This window comes from Panulirus ornatus, chromosome 37 (assembly GCF_036320965.1).
Source record: "Panulirus ornatus isolate Po-2019 chromosome 37, ASM3632096v1, whole genome shotgun sequence".
Lineage (NCBI taxonomy): Eukaryota > Metazoa > Arthropoda > Malacostraca > Decapoda > Palinuridae > Panulirus > Panulirus ornatus.
Window position 1 is genome coordinate 29,709,075 of NC_092260.1, and position 18,634 is coordinate 29,727,708.

General features: G+C 41.9%; 1 protein-coding gene across 9 annotated transcripts in view; it reads left to right on the plus strand.

Annotated features, from left to right (window-relative positions):
• The window catches only part of trr (trithorax-related), a 156,312-nt gene that overhangs the window by 128,522 nt on the left and 9,156 nt on the right, over positions 1-18,634 (plus strand). For all 9 annotated transcript variants that reach the window (XM_071684172.1, XM_071684173.1, XM_071684177.1 and 6 more), the window contains 4 exons: positions 2,715-2,876; positions 3,253-9,863; positions 10,057-10,661; positions 15,692-15,794. In XM_071684172.1, the coding sequence (XP_071540273.1) occupies positions 2,715-2,876; positions 3,253-9,863; positions 10,057-10,661; positions 15,692-15,794 (7,481 nt within the window). The remainder of the gene's footprint in view (positions 1-2,714; positions 2,877-3,252; positions 9,864-10,056; positions 10,662-15,691; positions 15,795-18,634) is intronic.

Below are 18,634 nucleotides of genomic sequence, written 5' to 3' on the forward strand. Positions count from 1 at the left end.
TGAAAAGTTTTTATCGAGGATGTAAGGCATGTGTACGTGTAGGAAGAGGGGAAAGTGATTGGTTCTCAGTGAATGTAGGTTTGCGGCAGGGGTGTGTGATGTCTCCATGGTTGTTTAATTTGTTTATGGATGGGGTTGTTAGGGAGGTAAATGCAAGAGTTTTGGAAAGAGGGGCAAGTATGAAGTCTGTTGGGGATGAGAGAGCTTGGGAAGTGAGTCAGTTGTTGTTCGCTGATGATACAGCGCTGGTGGCTGATTCATGGGAGAAACTGCAGAAGCTGGTGACTGAGTTTGGTAAAGTGTGTGGAAGAAGAAAGTTAAGAGTAAATGTGAATAAGAGCAAGGTTATTAGGTACAGTAGGGTTGAGGGTCAAGTCAATTGGGAGGTGAGTTTGAATGGAGAAAAACTGGAGGAAGTGAAGTGTTTTAGATATCTGGGAGTGGATCTGGCAGCGGATGGAACCATGGAAGCGGAAGTGGATCATAGGGTGGGGGAGGGGGCGAAAATTCTGGGGGCCTTGAAGAATGTGTGGAAGTCGAGAACATTATCTCGGAAAGCAAAAATGGGTATGTTTGAAGGAATAGTGGTTCCAACAATGTTGTATGGTTGCGAGGCGTGGGCTATGGATAGAGTTGTGCGCAGGAGGATGGATGTGCTGGAAATGAGATGTTTGAGGACAATGTGTGGTGTGAGGTGGTTTGATCGAGTGAGTAACGTAAGGGTAAGAGAGATGTGTGGAAATAAAAAGAGCGTGGTTGAGAGAGCAGAAGAGGGTGTTTTGAAGTTGTTTGGGCACATGGAGAGAATGAGTGAGGAAAGATTGACCAAGAGGATATATGTGTCGGAGGTGGAGGGAACGAGGAGACGAGGGAGACCAAATTGGAGGTGGAAAGATGGAGTGAAAAAGATTTTGTGTGATCGGGGCCTGAACATGCAGGAGGGTGAAAGGAGGGCAAGGAATAGAGTGAATTGGAGCGATGTGGTATACCGGAGTTGACATGCTGTCAGTGGATTGAATCAAGGCATGTGAAGCGTCTGGGGTAAACCATGGAAAGCTGTGTAGGTATGTATATTTGCGTGTGTGGACGTATGTATATACATGTGTATGGGGGGGGGGGTTGGGCCATTTCTTTCGTCGGTTTCCTTGCGCTACCTCGCAAACGCGGGAGACAGCGACAAAGTATAATATATAATATATATATATATAATGTATAGTTGAATCTCTCAAGATCAATGAGTACATGAGAACTGTACTTGCTAATATAAAATGTGGGTTTGGGTGGACTGATGTGTATGTTGTTAGACTTGAGAAAATAGAAGGTAATTGTGAAGGTGAATGTTCATATGATGTGTGTATATTCATGACAAACTTTTCACTGTGGATCTTGCAAGTGAAGCAGCTGAGATTGTATAATGTTCAGTTAGAAGAGCATAGATTGTGAATTTGTGTGCCTCTGTCGATCATTGACAGTGATGCAACCCTATAAAAGATAACTTTTTACTCAGAGTATAACCTCATGCAGGCATAGTCCAGTAATACCTTTTTGTATCTTGGATAAAAATGGATTTCAGTGCTTAAGAAAGAATTTTTTACATATTATTGACATATCTGCTTCAAAGTGGATTAGTTTTAGGGATGTTTGGTTGCAAACTAAACCACCCCATGTATGCCTGTTATTCATCATTCTGGAGCTTTCATTCCCATGGTTGTATTTCAAAGGCAGAGCTTGCCAGTTGTTTGTCTTATGGCTCCTCAATCTCTAGACTTTGATGTCATCTGGTTCAGTAATTGTGTGTCAGATACCACAATGGAGGCAGGCTTGTTTGGGCATGGTAATGTGGACTTGTGTGAAACATAGTGTGATCACTATCTTTACCTCATATCATTTGGAGCTGATTTGCTTATTTTTATAGAGTAACTTGAAATTAAGTGGTATTAGCCAGAATGATGTCATTGGTTGAATTTGTAAAGTTGCATCTTGGGAAGATGTGAATGTTGTTTCTGTGGTTTGCTTTCCTAATAGTTATTTGTCCAGTTGCCTATACTGATAGTTCAATCTAGCAGTTATATTTGTAGCTAACTGTATCTTAAGCTTTTAAGGAAAAAAATACTTTTATATGCAAAACAGTTGCAAAGACAATACATTGTCATGCATTTGAAAATTATTTATCTTTTGTCAAGCAGGTCCTGATCATCAGAATGATACATTTCTGTTAGTTAATTAGATTATGTAGTAGAAAGAATAATGATATTGTAATTGAATAATTTTGCAATAAATTAAGGTGAGAGCTTAATGGTAGAAAGCACATTAGTGCAGACTTCTACATGGGCTTACTTACTTTGATGAAATGAATTCTCTATGTAAAAGCCATTTTTCTTTCACTTTACACATGGGAGCTAAATTGCTTGAATTACCATTCTATTCATGAAATTTTGGTTGTTGAAGAAGTGATCCAAGAAAGGCAGATCACTATGGTTTTAGGTTAGGCAGATGTCCGAAAAGTTTAGATTCACGTTTTACCCAGGATGAAAGAGCTAGTGGTTTGTTAGCTCGGGGGATATCATACCAACAGCTGTCAAGTCTGTGAGTCTTAATGGGTTTGAAAAGCTGAATCCTATTTAGCCAGCATATATCATGGTACAAAAATGTCTGTCTGTGGAAGAAAATTATTCATGTATTTGCCAAGGACTGATAATTATTTTGCCACTCAGGAGGTCAAGTAATGAATAATAATGGTGGTGTGCGGCAGCCATACCAACGTATTGTGGGTCCATCTCCACCAGTCTCGACCCAGCCAATACACCAGGTTCCTGGACCATCCCAGCCCATGACTCGACCTGTCCGACCTCAGGCAGATCCTGGTATGCATCCTGGTATGTATCTGTGTAAATTATGGTACTTTTGGTGGGATACTGTGTTCTTTATACTTGTCTCCCTTGTATGTATCTAGGAGTAGTGTTCCTAGAAGAGGCCATCATGAATATATTCAATGTAACTGAAGATTAGTTTCCTTAGTAGAATAGTGTTCCTTTCTCAGTTGTTGCCAAATTCCCCCTATTTATGATGATTCTGCTCTCTATAGTTTTCTTTATTTACTCCAGTTAGTTTATTGTTGCAAGTTCATTTGTTTTCTGATACATATATTTTTCTTAACCTGTTTTTGAATGTGCATGTATATAGATAAACTTCTGAAAGTTGTTTGGAAAGAAAGCCTTCATCATATATAGTTCAATTTTGTTTCATTTACAGCACTGTTACAAGCAGTTGGTTCACGTGGGACTGTGTCCTCTACACCAGGCACTGTAAACATCAAGACATTACCTCCACCACCACTTCCTCCTGATAATCCTCAGACTGATGCAGAGAGGCAACAACAGATCCAATATGAGCAGTGGTTAGCACAGCAGCATAGCTTAATTGCTACTCAGCAAAGATTTTATGAAACTGAAATTACCAAACTTCGAAAGCAGCGGAAAAGCTTGAATAGCCGTCAGAGAACATTGAAGAAAAATGGGCAAGAACTAAATGAGCATGATGCAGCAGAGCTTGCACGTGTGCAGAGGGAGGCTTCTGCCATACAGCGACATTTGGAACAGTGTCGTAAATCTGCCCGTCAACATGCCATGATCATGCAAGAGTACAACAATAAAAAGAGAAATCGACAAGCTCATATGATGAACACTCAGGGTGGGGTTATGAGTGCATCTCCAGGAACAATGATGACTGGAGCATCTTCTATGGGTCCTACTGGTTCATCACCCATGCATTCTACTCCACAAAGTCCTCTTATGTCCCCTTCACCATCATCACAACCAGGAATGGGTTTGAGCCCCATGGTGCCCTCTCCACACACACCTGTAGCATCCCCTAATCCAACGATAGTGCCTCAGCACTCCCCTCATGCTATGGTAGTTCCAGGTCCACATCCTTCTCCTGGAGAATCACCTTTTAGCCCACAGACACGTATGCCATCACCGGGAGGAGGGTATCCTGACCAAGGTCCACGTGCAGCATACCCAGGTGCGCCCCAGGGTATGACCCACCCTATGATGGTTCCTCAGATGAGAGTGAGAATGCCTGTTCACAGTCCTGGTACACAGACTGTACCACCAGGTCAGATTTCTCCTCACATGATGGGAGTAAGATCAGCATACCCTCAGACTGGTGTTATGATGCCTCAGGGACAAGGAACATCTATGATGATGAGACATCAGTACCCACAAGGTGTAATGCCTCTCAGAAGACCTTCAGGGTCAGGACCAGTTCCCAGTCCAGGCTCAGTTGGTCCCATCCCAAGCCCAGGTGGACCTGTTCCAAGTCCATTAGGAAGTGGGATGGCTATGAAACCAAGTCCAGTCCATAGTGGGTTAAAGAGCCCTGTACCTTTAGCTAGTCCTAGCCCAGGTGGTCCTGTCCCCAGTCCCATACCTGGAAGCATTGCAATGAAACCCAGTCCCGTACACAGTGGCCTTAAGAGTCCTGTACCCCATGCCAGTCCCCAGATGCGTCCTCATAGTGTGGAAAACCCAAGCACTCCTTTGACTCCTCGTAGTATTGGTGGTGGGGAGATTGGAGGAGCACCTCATACTCCTCACAGTGAGTTAGGGGGTGCCAGTAGCAATAGTAGTCAGGTAAACAGTCCTCACCCCTCTGTTCCAACACCTACTAGTGATGCAGTACCCTCACCGGCATCATCATCTACACCCTCTTCTACATCAGGAGGGGCAATAGCACTAAGGTCAGGAGGAGGAGGGGGCAGTGCTAATAACCCCAGTAATCCTGCTCCTCTCCCTCCTTATATAAGAAGATTTGGATATTTCAAACTAGGACTGCGGGGAGGTGCTGTTCTTAGAAGTCGATGGGGACACTTCAAATTTGGTTTGAAGGGTGGAGGACTCCTTGGTGAAGTGGAAAATAATGGAGTACAGACCACTTCTAACAGTGAATTAACAACAACTTCACCTGCAGTTGCTACCACTAGTGTCATCACTTCCTCATCACCCACCTTAAGGGTTACAAATACTTCAACATCATCAATAAAGAATGAGTTGGAGAGTCATGAGGGGCAGGAGGGACTTGCTCATGTTTTAAGCGAAAGTGTTAAAGGACCTGTAGTAAGAATGTTAGGAGGAGGAGGGCCACGAGTGGGTCAGTCCGCATATTCTTCTCCAGGATTGACTTCATCGTCCATGGCACAGCTGTCATCTAATACCAATAAAGTAGTAGTTCCAGAGCCTGCAAAATCAGAAATCCCACCATCAAGCAGACACCAAGCAGTAATTGGTATTCCTGGTGGAGGTGCAATATTGTCACAAAATACCATGTATCCCAGCCATACTGTAGCTGTAGCTCCTGGCATTAGGTTGCCATCAGTAAATGCATCAGCCAATTACCCTTCAACAACAATGGGTGCGAGTTGTATGGCTACGACTAGTTCTGGTGTGTTCGGTGTATCAGTTGGCACTACTGGTAGTGGTGGGATTAGTGGCACTCTGGTACCACCACCTATAATGTCTGTTACTTCATGTGCTGCAGCAACAAGCTCTATTTATAGCTCAAGCATGGTTCCTATAAATCGACCTCCAGACGTTTCCACTCATAGCACTATGGTTAGTATCAATGACCAGGTTAGTGGGATAAGTGGGCTGACAAGCTATGCAAATAATGCCAGTTTACCTATGAGTACTATCTCTGCAATGACCCATACCACACCCTCTCTTGGGCGCCCTCTTGTAAGTGTACCATTGCAACAGATTGGTTTACAGCAGAGACCTTTATCACACACATCTGGAGCCTCAGCAGTGGCCACACAGCAGCTTCGGACCCTTCCATCTATTGGTCAACTGCAACCAGGGGCACGGCAGTTTAGAACGCAGTTAATGAGGGCACCTGTTTCACAGCAGTCAGCCATACAAGATTCAGAAGGCCATCAAGTCGTAACTCAGCAGCAAGTAATGCATCAGTCTCTATCTCAGCCAGCTGGGGTGCTCTCCAGTAGTGTTCATCAGACAGTGGGCCAACAGACATGGATCCAGACATCTGGTGGAACCATATCTCAAAGTGGTGTTGTTGTTCAGGGTGGAATACAGCAGACAGTGGGTGTTCGCATGGTAGCACAGCCGATGATGGTGCAACACACTATTGTTCGCAGCGGGAGTGTTATGGTACGTCCTGGTACTGGTGGTCAGGTTGCAGTACAGGGTGGAGTGCGAATGATGATGATCCATGGAGGACAGCCAGTTCGTACACCCTCCCCTCCTGTAAGTCGGCCAGCCATGATGCCTCCACCTGCTGCTAAGTCTCCAGCAGGACACTCAGCAAGCCCTGTACCTCGTGTGTCTCCAGCTCCATCCCCCTTGTCAAATCATCCTTCTCCACACTCCCCTCAAGTTAAAGGGCAGTCTCCTCTTATGGGGTCTCCCTCCCCCAGCCCTCATAGTTCTCTTCCTACGCCACCAGGCATTATCAAAAGGGAGCCAGATGACGAGCGTTCTGGAACTCCTTGTGTATCCCATTCAAGTGCAGCCGGTTCAAGCACTCCTCAGCCTTCTGTGACACCACATCTGGCAGTCAGTGGTGGTCAGTCACAGATGACCACACAGTTGCCAGTAATGCACTATCAACACATGACAACACAAAACTCTTCAGTTATTACTGGACCTGTAAAAGCAGAAGGACTTGGTGAGGGGATAAGTAAAGAATCTTCAAATGCATTACTGAAGCAATTGTTGGAAAACACTGGGTGTGCTAGTGCAATGCCACAGCCTCCTCAGGGTCAGCTGGTTTTGTTTAGATCATCTCAAGGAACGTTACCTGTGCAGTCATCTCATTTATCACAAGTTGCATCACAGGTGCCAAATCCTACCCCCATTATGGTGCCCCGTTGTGTTGTGCCTGCCTCAATACCTAACTCACATGCACCAATATTGCAAACCACCAGCACTGCAACAATGATACCTCAAACTACCGAGGTTCAGCAGCACCATACAGTGATTACGCCTGGGACTCAACCGTCCATAGGCCCCAATTCACAGGTAATGCAGCGTTCAGTGGTGGCATCATCTGGTCCTCAACCAACTCCAGGAAGTCCTGGCACTCATACTGTTGTTCTGGGTCAACAGCAGCAATTGATAGCACATCCTAGTACTCATGTAAACCTTAGTCATTCAGTGGCCCGTCCTGGTGTACCACTTATTGGCCAAAGCCACCCAGTCCAGCACACTACAGCTTCTCACCCATCTAGTCAACATGCAGGTATACGTCAGGTCACAACTCATCACATCAGCCATCCAGGCATAAATCCTTCTGTTGGCCATCATGTGGTTCCAGGTCAGCCTACTCATCAGACAGTAACTGTTAGTCACCCAAATCGTCCACTAGGTCATCCTGGCACTCCTTCAGCCCCTCATATGGTTGTTCACCCTGGGCTTCGACCTACACACCCTGGTCCTGGTCAACATCCTTTAGTTAATACTCATCCAGTGGGTACTCATCTTGTATCAGGCTCACGTCCTACTTTGAACCCTACTCTGATAAATAGTACACCAACACCAGCAAGTGTGGCAGATCGAGTGAACAGTGACCCTGCCCTGAAGACAGAAATGCGTGTAATGATACCTGAGACTGTAATGGGTACAGGTGCTGGCACTGGAGAACATACACCTGAAATGACTACTCCTAATGAGGGTCCTGACTCTGTGGATCATGAAGAACTTAAAAAAGCCAAGAAACGAGCACAACAAGCAAGAAGAAAAAGTCAGAGTAAAGACACTAAAGTGCAGCCTGCAAAGCGGGCTAGACAAGGGTCACGTGTAGAGGAGGATTATGATGCTTACATTGAGAGTGTCATGCAGCAGCTGAGAAGTATGCCACCTCTCACCATCATGGAACCAGAAGTACCAAGGAACTTCAACCTTTGTCCAATGTTTGGGAGTGGTGACTTAACCAAGCTAGGGAGACGAGACTATAACCACCGACAAGGCATTTTAGAAGGTTCAGAAGGGCAGATTACTATAAAGAATATTACTGATTATTACAATACACAGCCATTTGGTGATAAATTGCCTATTGTTACTCCTGCAAAGACTGGACCTACTCAACGAGGCTTTTACATCCATGAATTCACCCCACCAAAAATTGGCCTACCTTTGGATGAATACCAAGAGGGGGATTCTGTAAGTAGCTCTAATCGTCCAACTCCTGCCCCAACCCCAACTAGAGAAGCAGATTCCCCAGACACTGTCCTAAGTTCTTCATCTCCAGAATGTATCTTACCTGAATCACCTTTGCCATTTAAGGGTCTTAGACTTGTTGATATGGATGAAGATCCACATGAGGATCAGCGTGATCGATCACTTTCTCCAGCCATCCCTCTTCTTGTACCAACCCCAATTAGACCTGGACAGTTGCCATTCCTCCCATCAGTCAACAAAGATAGTAAGGATATGCCAGAAATGGATAAGGAGAATATTGGTAGCCTTTCAAGTATTACAATGAAGAGTCGGTTGGGACAGTCACCAGCTTTGCCTTTGAAAGACATGGGTAATGTAACTGTTACACTTACTCTTTCTTCCCAAGCTGGAGAAGATGTGTCAGGTGTTTTACGTTCTTTAGCAAACCTCCTAAATATTCCTCCACCATCTTCATATCAGTTGGCAGATCGTTTAGAGGCTCCAAGACTGCCAAGACTTTATCGCCACAAACATCCAAGGGATGGTAAAGAACAGGTGGTGGACATCCAAAGTATTTTAAATGGACAGGCACGTTTTTGTCGTCATTGTGACATTATAATTTTGAAAGATGTATTATGTAAAAGAGTCTCAGAACTTCCCTTCTTGAACAGAGAAGAATATGGAAACTTAGAAGAGGTAACATTTTGTTCGCAGCAATGCTATATTCAGTTTGCTCTTTCACATCGCATGATTGTTGATGAACGAGGAAAATATGATGTAACTAGTAGATTCAGCAAACGAAGAGATTCATATGGAGATACCAAAGACCATTCATCTAATTTGTCGGACGATCCTTTACCTGATTGGACGAAGGATGAAGACATGGATGAAGTCTTAAGGGTGCCTCAACTTGAGGATTCTCTTCTCAGCCGACCTAACAAACACAAAATAGATAATGACCAAGATCAGTTCCCAAAACAACCTGACGGAAAGCGGTTTCGAGGTCATAAATACAAGTGTTGGACTCCTAGCGCTCTTACTCTTCCAGAAAGCTATGAAAAGCCAACACTAAAGGAAATGACTGATTTGCTATTCCGCATGGGTATCACATATAGAAAACCAAGGTTACGAGATGATACACGCAAATGTATCCTGTGTAGTCTCTATGGAGATTATGTTGCTGATGGGCCCTCACGATTACTTAATTATGATGTAGACAAGTGGGTTCACTTAAACTGTGCATTATGGGCAGAGGATGTGTATGAAACAATGAATGGCGCTCTAATGAATGTTGAAACAGCAATGAAGAAAGTGGCTTCATGCATATGTGAACATTGTGACCAGCCTGGAGCATCTGTAAAGTGCTTCAAAGTGCGATGCAGTAAAGTGTATCATTTGAATTGTGCAGTGAAGGAAGGATGTACCTTTTACAAGAATAAAACTGTGTATTGTCAGGAGCATATTAACAAAGGGGAGAAAGATAATGAGTTATCAACCTTATCTGTGTTCCGCCGAGTGTTCATAGACCGTGAAGAAAATAGGCAAGTGGCCTCAGTAATGCACCATGCTGATATGAGTTATGTGCTTAGAATTGGCTCATTGATTCTTCTCTCCATAGGGCAGCTTCTTCCTCACCAGCTCCAGGCTTTCCATACTCCTTATTGCATCTATCCTGTGGGCTACCAAGTGGTATGTAATTGAGTAAATAATCATATTTTCATGTTTTAATGAATTAGTGGTTTATATGCTTTGAATAATGCATTCTTTTGTCAGATACTTGTGCAGCACAATTTCATGATGCTGTTCATCTAAGTTGATCTGTTATGAAGAGATATTATTGTAAGCAAATTTCATAGCTATGCTTTCTATTATTTTTTCCTAGATTCGGTTTTACTGGAGCATGCGGCAGCTTCATAAGAGGTGTGCATATGAGTGTTCAATCCATGAAAATGATGGTCAACCAGAATTTCGAATAACAGTAAAGGAGGAGGGTTATGAAGACCATACTTTTGTCAGCTGCTCCCCTAAGGGTGTCTGGAACAAAGTTCTTGAACCAATGGCAGAGATGCGTCAGAAAGCAGATGTTGTGAGGCTCTTTCCTCAGTACATCAGTGGAGAAGATCTTTTTGGCCTTACTGAGCCTGCAATTGTTCGTATCCTAGAATCTTTACCAGGTATTGACACATTAGCTGACTACAACTTCAAGTTTGGCCGTAATCCATTGTTTGAGCTTCCCCTAGCAGTAAATCCAAGTGGATGTGCCCGAGCTGAACCTTTTAACAAATTGCACTTGAAGAGATACCATGGGATGCGCACCAGTGCTGGCTCAGTGCGCACAAGCAGCAATTGCAGAACTGCAGCCAGTGTTGCATCCTTGACTATGGCTTATGACCCTTTTGTGCCATATAGTAAGTTGCATGTCCATTCAAGATCATCTCAGTACAAGAAAATGAAGAATGAGTGGAGAAGTGCTGTCTATTTAGCCAGGTGAGTTAACTTTGTTATTTTTGTGCCTCTTCTCCTTGTGACAGCTTTTTGCATGTTCCAAACCTTTGATTCCAGTTAGAGCTTTTCTTAATGATCTTGCATTTTGGTCACATTTTAGAGTTTTCATTAATCCTCTTCTAAGGTTTGATTTGAAGATGTATTAGAATTGCACATTCTTATTTAAAGACCAAGAATTTTTCTGTCTTTAACTTACTTAGGTAGATTTAGATTTTAATTAGACAATGCAGTTACTTGTTTCATCATTGTTAAGGCAGCTTCCAAAATAGAATTGAGGAAGTACCATGAGAGATTGAGTGAAGAATGGCAAAAGGTGAGAGCAAATGATGTGAGGGGAGTGGGTAAGGAATGGGATGTATTTAGGGAAGCAGTGAAGGCATGTGCAAAAGATGCATGTGGCATGAGAAAGTTGTGGCATGAGAAAGGTGAGAGGTGGGCAGATTAGAAGGGGTAGTGAGTGGCAGAATGAGGAAGTAAAGTTGTTAGTGAAAGAGAAAAGAGAGGCATTTGGATGATACTTACAAAGGAGTGCAAAAGACTTGGAGATATATGTATAAGAAAGTGGCAGGAGGTCAAGAGGAAGGTGCAAAGATTGAAAAAGAGGGCAAATAAGAACTGGGGTGAGAGAGTATCATTAAACTTTAGGGAGAATAAAAAGATGTTTTGGAAGGAGGTAAATAGCACGCGAAAGACGAGAACAAATGGGAACATTGTTGAAGGGGGCAAGGGGAAGTGATAACAGGTAGTGATGAAGTGAGGAGATGGAGCGAGTATTTTGATGGTTTGTTGAATGTGTTTGATGATAGAGTTTGAGATATAGGGTGTTTTGGTCGAGCTGGTATGCAAAGTGAGAGGGTCAGGAGAATGGTTTGGTTAAAAGAGAAGGGGTGGTGAAAGCCTTGCAGAAGATGAAATCTGGCAAGGCTGCAGGTTTGGATGGTATTGCAGTTGAAAATATTAGGAATGGGGGTGACTGTGTTGTTGATTGGTTGGTAAGGATATTCATTGTATGTATTGATCATGGATCATGGTGAAGTGCCTGAGATTTGGCACAATGCATGTATGATTCCATTGTACAAAAGCAAAGGGAATAAAGGTGAGTATTCAAACTATTGAGTCTTAAGTTTGTTGAGTATCCTTAGAAAAATGTATGGGAGGGTATTGATTGAGAAGGTAGAGGCACGTACAGAGCATCAGATTGGGGAAGAGCAGTGTGGTTTAAGAAATGGTAGAGGATGTGTGGATCAGGTGGTTGCTTTGAAGAAAGTGTGTGAGAAATATTTAGAAAAGCAGATGGATTTGTGTGTGGCATTTATGGATCTGGAGGAGGCATATGATAGAGTTGATAAAGATCCTTTGTGGAAGGTCTAAAGAGTATATGGTGTGGAAGGTAAGCTGTTAGAAGCAGTGAAAAGTTTATATCAAGGATGTAAGGCATGTGTATGAGTTGGAAGAGAGAAGAGTGATTGGTTCCCAGTCTGCAGCAGGGGTGTGTGATGTCTCCATGGTTTAATTTGTTGATGGATGGAGTGTTTAGGGAGGTGAGTTCAAAATTTTTGGTGAGAGGGGCGAGTATGCAGTCTGTTAGGAATGATAGGGCCTGGGAAATGAGTCAGTTGCTGTTTGCTGATGATAGAGAACTGGGGGCTGATTCAAGTGAGAAACTGCAGAAGTTGGTGACTGAGTCTGGAAAAGTGTGTGAAAGGAGAAAGTTGAGAGTAAATGTGAATAAGAGTAAGGTTATTAGGTTCAGTAGAGTTGAGGGACAAGTTAATTGGGATGTAAGTTTGAATGGAGGAAGGTTGGAAGTGAAGTGTTTTAGATATCTGGGAGTGGACTTATCAGTGAATAGAACCATGGAAGCAGAAATGAGTCACGGGGTGGGGGAGGGGACAAAGGTTCTGAGAGCAATGAAGAATGTGTGGAAGGACAGAACATTTTCTCAAGAGAGCAAAAACGTGTAGGTTTGAAGGAATAGTAGTTCCAACAATATTATATGGTTGTGAGGCATGGGCTACAGATAGGGTTGTATGGAGGATGGTGGATGTGTTGGAAATGAAATGTATAAGGACAATGTTTGGTGTGAGGTGGTTTGATTGAGTAAGTAATGAAAAGGTGAGATGTGTGGTAATAAAAAGAGTGTGGTTGAGAGAGCAGAAAAGGCTGCATTGAAATGATTGGATGTATGGAGAGAATGAGTGAGGAAAGGTTGACAAAGAGGATATATGTGTCAGAGGTGGAGGGAACAAGAAGAAGCGGGAGACCAAAGTGCAGGTGGAAGGAGGGAGTGACCTGTAAAAGATTTTGAGCACTCGAGGCCTGAACACACAGGAGGATGAAAGGTATGCAAGGAATAGAGTGAATAGGAACGATGTGGTATACCAGGGTAGACATGCTATCAATGGACTGAACCAGGGCAGGTGAAATGTCTTGAGTAAACCATGGAAAGGTTTGTGGTGACCTTTTTATCTGTTTTCCTGGCACTACCTCGCTGAAGCAGAGGGCAGCAATGCTGTTTCCTGTGGTGTGGGGTGGTGCCTGGAATAGATTAGAGGCAAGCAAGTATGAATATGTACATGTGTATATTTGTATGTCTGTATTTGTATATGAATGTATATATGTATATGCTAATATGTATATGTATGCATATATATATGAATGTGTATGGGCATCTATGTATATGTGTGTGTATATGAGCGGATGGGCCGTTCTTTGTGTGTTTCCCGGTGCCACCTTGCTGATGCAGAAAACGGTAATTAAGTATAATATATAAATAGATATAGATTACAATATGCATGATAAATGATACACAGCATACTTCTTCACATTTCATTTATTCTTCACTTTCCTTACCATCTGATAAGTACAAGTGTTTCTTCTCATTACCCAGGTCATCCAACAATTTACATATTTCTCCAGGTTCACTGTGCTGTTTCCATGACCATAGAGGTTAGTGGATGTGTACCTGCAGTGTTGATTGTAGGAGTGTTAAGGGGGGTTGAATTTTTTTCTACATCTGTCTAGTGATGGTAAGGTACCTCTAGAGGCTGCAGAAGATATGATAAGTTAGCTGATTTCTTAAACAGAGATGGAAAGCATAATTCTTCATGTGATGATGGTGACTATCATCCTGTATGCCCTTTCAGGACTCACAGATTTTCTTGGTCTCACAGAAAATTTCTCAGTAGAACATTTGTTTGTTTTTCCACAAACCTTTAAGCCTATACCAACAAAATACAGTTCTATTTGGATCAGGAAGGTGTTTCTTTCACAACCTGAGCTTTCATCCAAAGCTGTTGGTATAAGGATATTGGCTTCTACTTTGGCATTTTAAGTAACTTTTCATTGATTGAGATCAGCAAAAGGGTTTTTGGCCTTTGACAAATATGTTTGTTTGACTTGGCCTCTGTTTAGATCTGGTAGACCTTTGTGTAGTTTTCAGTATGCTGCCAACAGATGAGGGTGGTCCAGAACAGGGGTCACTTTATACTTTTTTATAGCTTTTTCTGTAGTCTCTCCTCCTCCATGTGGGTTTGGTCATAGATGCTTATAGGGCCCTGTCATTAGGCCCTGAAGGATGAAAACTATTTCTCTACCTTAGGTAGTTTTTTCCTTAGGTAGAGCTTTAAGGGCATTCATTTGATTTTCTTTCCCTTTCTTTCCATCTTCCCTTTACAAAATTGGTATCTTGATTCTAAGTATTGACAGGGTGTGGATGAATATGGGTGAGTAATCACTAGAGGCAATTTGATCCCTTTTCCATAATGTTTATAAGCCTGTTTAGGTTGCTCTATGGTTGTTCACTCCCTTGAAGAAGCATTTTCCAGCCTTGTATTTTGTGATCATTAAATGGTTTGCATCCTCAGTGATCCACTCCTTTTGGGGTATAAAGTGTTGTTATGACCTCCATATATCAAATGTTCTTAGAATCTCTTTGGGTTTTGCCTGTGGTGTAAAAATTTATTAAATTCTTTTGGATGTACATTTTTTGTTTGAAATAATACATGTGGGGAATGTTCCCTTCCCGCCTTCACCTTTGAGGCGCTTGATCACTTCTTTTCCATAGTTCTTTTGATTTCAACATTAACCCCATTGTCTTGCATGCTTTGTGAAATGAAAGCTAAGCCCATACCTCAAAAATGTGAGAATTATTGTAATGTTAATTGGTAGATTGTGACTAATTTTTCTGTATATCTGTAAGATCTTAAACATTTTGAACATACTTAACAGAGTTGTGAGGATGGCATAGCTTGTTTTCATACCTAATTGCTCCTCCTGGGTAGCATCAGGAACAAAAGAATGATCATCTTTGCTCTAATGCACCCACTAGCTGTCATGTACTGTATAATGTAATAAGTGCTTACTATCCATAGCCAGCTTTGGTGTTTTATATCTGACTTCATTTAAATGTGATATACATTGATTTTTTGTTCACTTACATACCAGAAGGCAGATGAGCTGTTACTGCCTTTGTTTCCTGCTCTACATCTGTCCATCAGGGAACTTTTTCATGCTAGGTTATGTGAATATCACTATACTTTAGTGAAAATGTGGTTTAAGGCATTATATCCAAAAAAAATTTGTATTAAATCACCAACGTACTGTATATTTCTTTTTTTTTTGTGTCATGAAATTGCAACATTCTTTATGTCCATTGTCCATCTGCAGTTTTCTCCTTATTAATATGATTGCTGTGGTAAATATCATTCTAGTTCAGCTATGGTGGTATGAGGTATGATATCCACATTATATCCGATAAGGAAATACCAGCACTGATAAAAAGAAAACTAACAGCATGTCTAATGTATATCTATTTTATAGACTTAAAAGTGTTTTGATGGCACCCAGGTCAAAAAATCAGGCTCATATAAACTTATATTGTCTTCATCCTTTTCCTGCCTGTTGCTACTTTTCTCTCCTTTCTCATTTTTTCCAATGAAATTATCACAGCTTGTATATCTTTCCTGTTGATCATTATGAATGCTTAGTCAGTAACATCATTCTTTTAATAGGTCAAAGATCCAGGGGCTCGGCTTGTATGCTGCAAGGGATATTGAAAAGAACACTATGATCATTGAGTACATTGGAGAAATCATTCGTTCAGAGTTGGCTGAGGTAAGAATTTTGTTTGGTAACACAATTCCAAAACTATTCATTTTGACTGTAAATTTAACACCACAATGTGATTTTATATCCTGTTTTGGGGGATATGTACTGTATAATGTGTGGGTTGGATTAGCAATTTGTACAGAACAGGGAGAGAAATCTTTGCTATTGGGGTCCCATCTGTTTAACTTTCTTCTCTACTGTTCTGTTTTTAAATACCTTTTGTGCTTTCAATTTCATCACATCTCATTCCATTCATCCTCAACTCTAATACTATGAAAGTCCTTTTTTATTACCTTTTGTGCTTTCAGTTTCATCACATCTTATTCCATTCATCCTCAACTCTAATACTATGAAAGTCCTTTTTTATATCTTTTTGATAAGCTCTATGCTTTAAGCATTAGTTCCTCTTTGTGTGTGTGTCTAGATACTTGTATGTTGTGTATGGGGAGGGAAGTTTACACTTGTTGGGCCCCATATCTTGAACATTCTCTAACATGTAACCTCTTAAATTTTTGTATTCTGGCTACGTTAACCATGTCTACAATCATTTTATTCCATTAACCTGTTACTCTTATATTGTAAAAGTACTTCCTCACAGCTTTTCTAACAAGTTTCATTCTTGATTTCATGTTTTGTCGTGTGGTTCCTCCATCCCCAATTCTCTTGTTCAACCATTCACCTTTTATGTATTTGTTATGTTTTATTTGTGGTGATCAGGTCACCCTTCACTCTTCTAAGGTGGATAGCTTTAAAGCCTCTAGCATTTTCCTGTAGCTCAGTTGTCTTAATTCTGCTACCATCTTTATTTGCTCTCTCCTGGACCTTCTGTAGAGGTTCTTTGTCCTTCTTTAGGTGCAGTGACCAAATTTGAGAAGCTTATTCTAAGTTAGGCCCATGTATAATGTGAACACCTTACTCATTATTTCCTTATGCATGAATTTAAATACCCTTCTAATGTTTGCAAGGAGAAAGTTGTCCTGTAATTATTCTCCCAAGATAAGCCTCTGGCAACAGGTTAGGAATAATGCTGACTCCCAAGCCTGTACCACACACATTCCTGCAGCTTGTTACCTGCTAGATGATAATCATATAAAGGCCTTCTTTCACTGTGACCCATCTTTATTACAATTATTTGGGTCAAACTTCATAATCAGTGTATGAGACTAACTTCGGAATTTTTCAAGGACACCATCTGGCAGCAGATGGAACCATGGAAGCGGAAGTGTATCATAGGGTGGGGGAGGGGGCGAAAATTCTGGGAGCCTGGAAGAATGTGTGGAAGTCGAGAACATTATCTCGGAAAGCAAAAATGGGTATGTTTGAAGGAATAGTGGTTCCAACAATGTTGTATGATTGCGAGGCGTGGGCTATGGATAGAGTTGTGCGCAGGAGGATGGATGTGCTGGAAATGAGATGTTTGAGGACAATGTGTGGTGTGAGGTGGTTTGATCGAGTAAGTAACGTAAGGGTAAGAGAGATGTGTGGAAATAAAAAGAGCATGGTTGAGGGAGCAGAAGAGGGTGTTTTGAAATGGTTTGGGCACATGGAGAGAATGAGTGAGGAAAGATTGACCAAGAGGATATATGTATCGGAGGTGGAGGGAACGAGGAGAAGAGGGAGACCAAATTGGAGGTGGAAAGATGGAGTGAAGAAGATTTTGTGTGATCGGGGCCTGAACATGCAGGAGGGTGTAAGGAGGGCAAGGAATAGAGTGAATTGGAGCGATGTGGTATACCGGGGTTGACGTGCTGTCAGTGGATTGAATCAAGGCATGTGAAGCGTCTGGGGTAAACCATAGAAAGCTGTGTAGGTATGTATATTTGCGTGTGTGGACTTATGTATATACATGTGTATGGGGGTGGGTTGGGCCATTCTTTCTTTCGTCTGTTTCCTTGCGCTACCTCACAAACGCGGGAGACAGCGACAAAGCAAAAAAGCAAAAAAAACCCATTTAAGATGATTTAGTCATCCGTACTTTCTTTCCCTTCATGACCTCTGTAACATCTGTAAATATATTTAGTTAGGAGTCCATAATTCTGGCAAGTCATTGACATACGCACAATCTCTGATTGTCATATGTAACACTTGACAACACTTAACTTGCACAGCTCATTTTTCAAAACTCTAGATTTTCCTGCTGAGAGCACTATGTGCTAACCCTGCCTTTTGGCAAAATGTTAGGAGCAGTAGATAGAAGTAATAGGTAGGAACATTGAGGCAGGAGCATTAGGTAGAAATATTTGTTAGAAGTAGTTGGTAGGAGCATTAGATAGAAGTAGTCAGTAGGAACAGTAGGTAGGAGCCTCAGCAAACTCTGTGCTTGAGTTGCCTAACTTAACCTAACCAAACCTAACCTAAAAGCAATGCTGCAAGGTATTATCTGGAAATGAAGAAATAAGGAACCAGAGAAAATACATGAATGCCGAGCTTGGAAACTAGAACACTTAACATAGATATCAGGAAAACTAAGAAATATTCATGGAGTGACTACAGGGGCTTTTCAGCTTTCAGTTTCAGTTGACATGGTTAAAGACATAACCAGATGAGCCACAAATAGACAACTACACCAGCAAAGTAACCACTGAAAAGAAAAAGTATTATACAACAGGCAAGATAAATAATGATTAGATAGTATGTGGATGAGAGAAACAACACTCAACAGACAAGTGATGTGAGTCCTATACACTATCCCTGCCATTGTGGCAAAGTCTCATCACCTAGGTACATGTAGGTAGGTAGGTACTCCCCCAGCACAACACACTGTGGTCTTTCCTTGTGCTCCAAGAACCATTTATTAACCTCCCTCTGCCGCATCCATGAAGAAATGCAACAGCCAATGATAATAT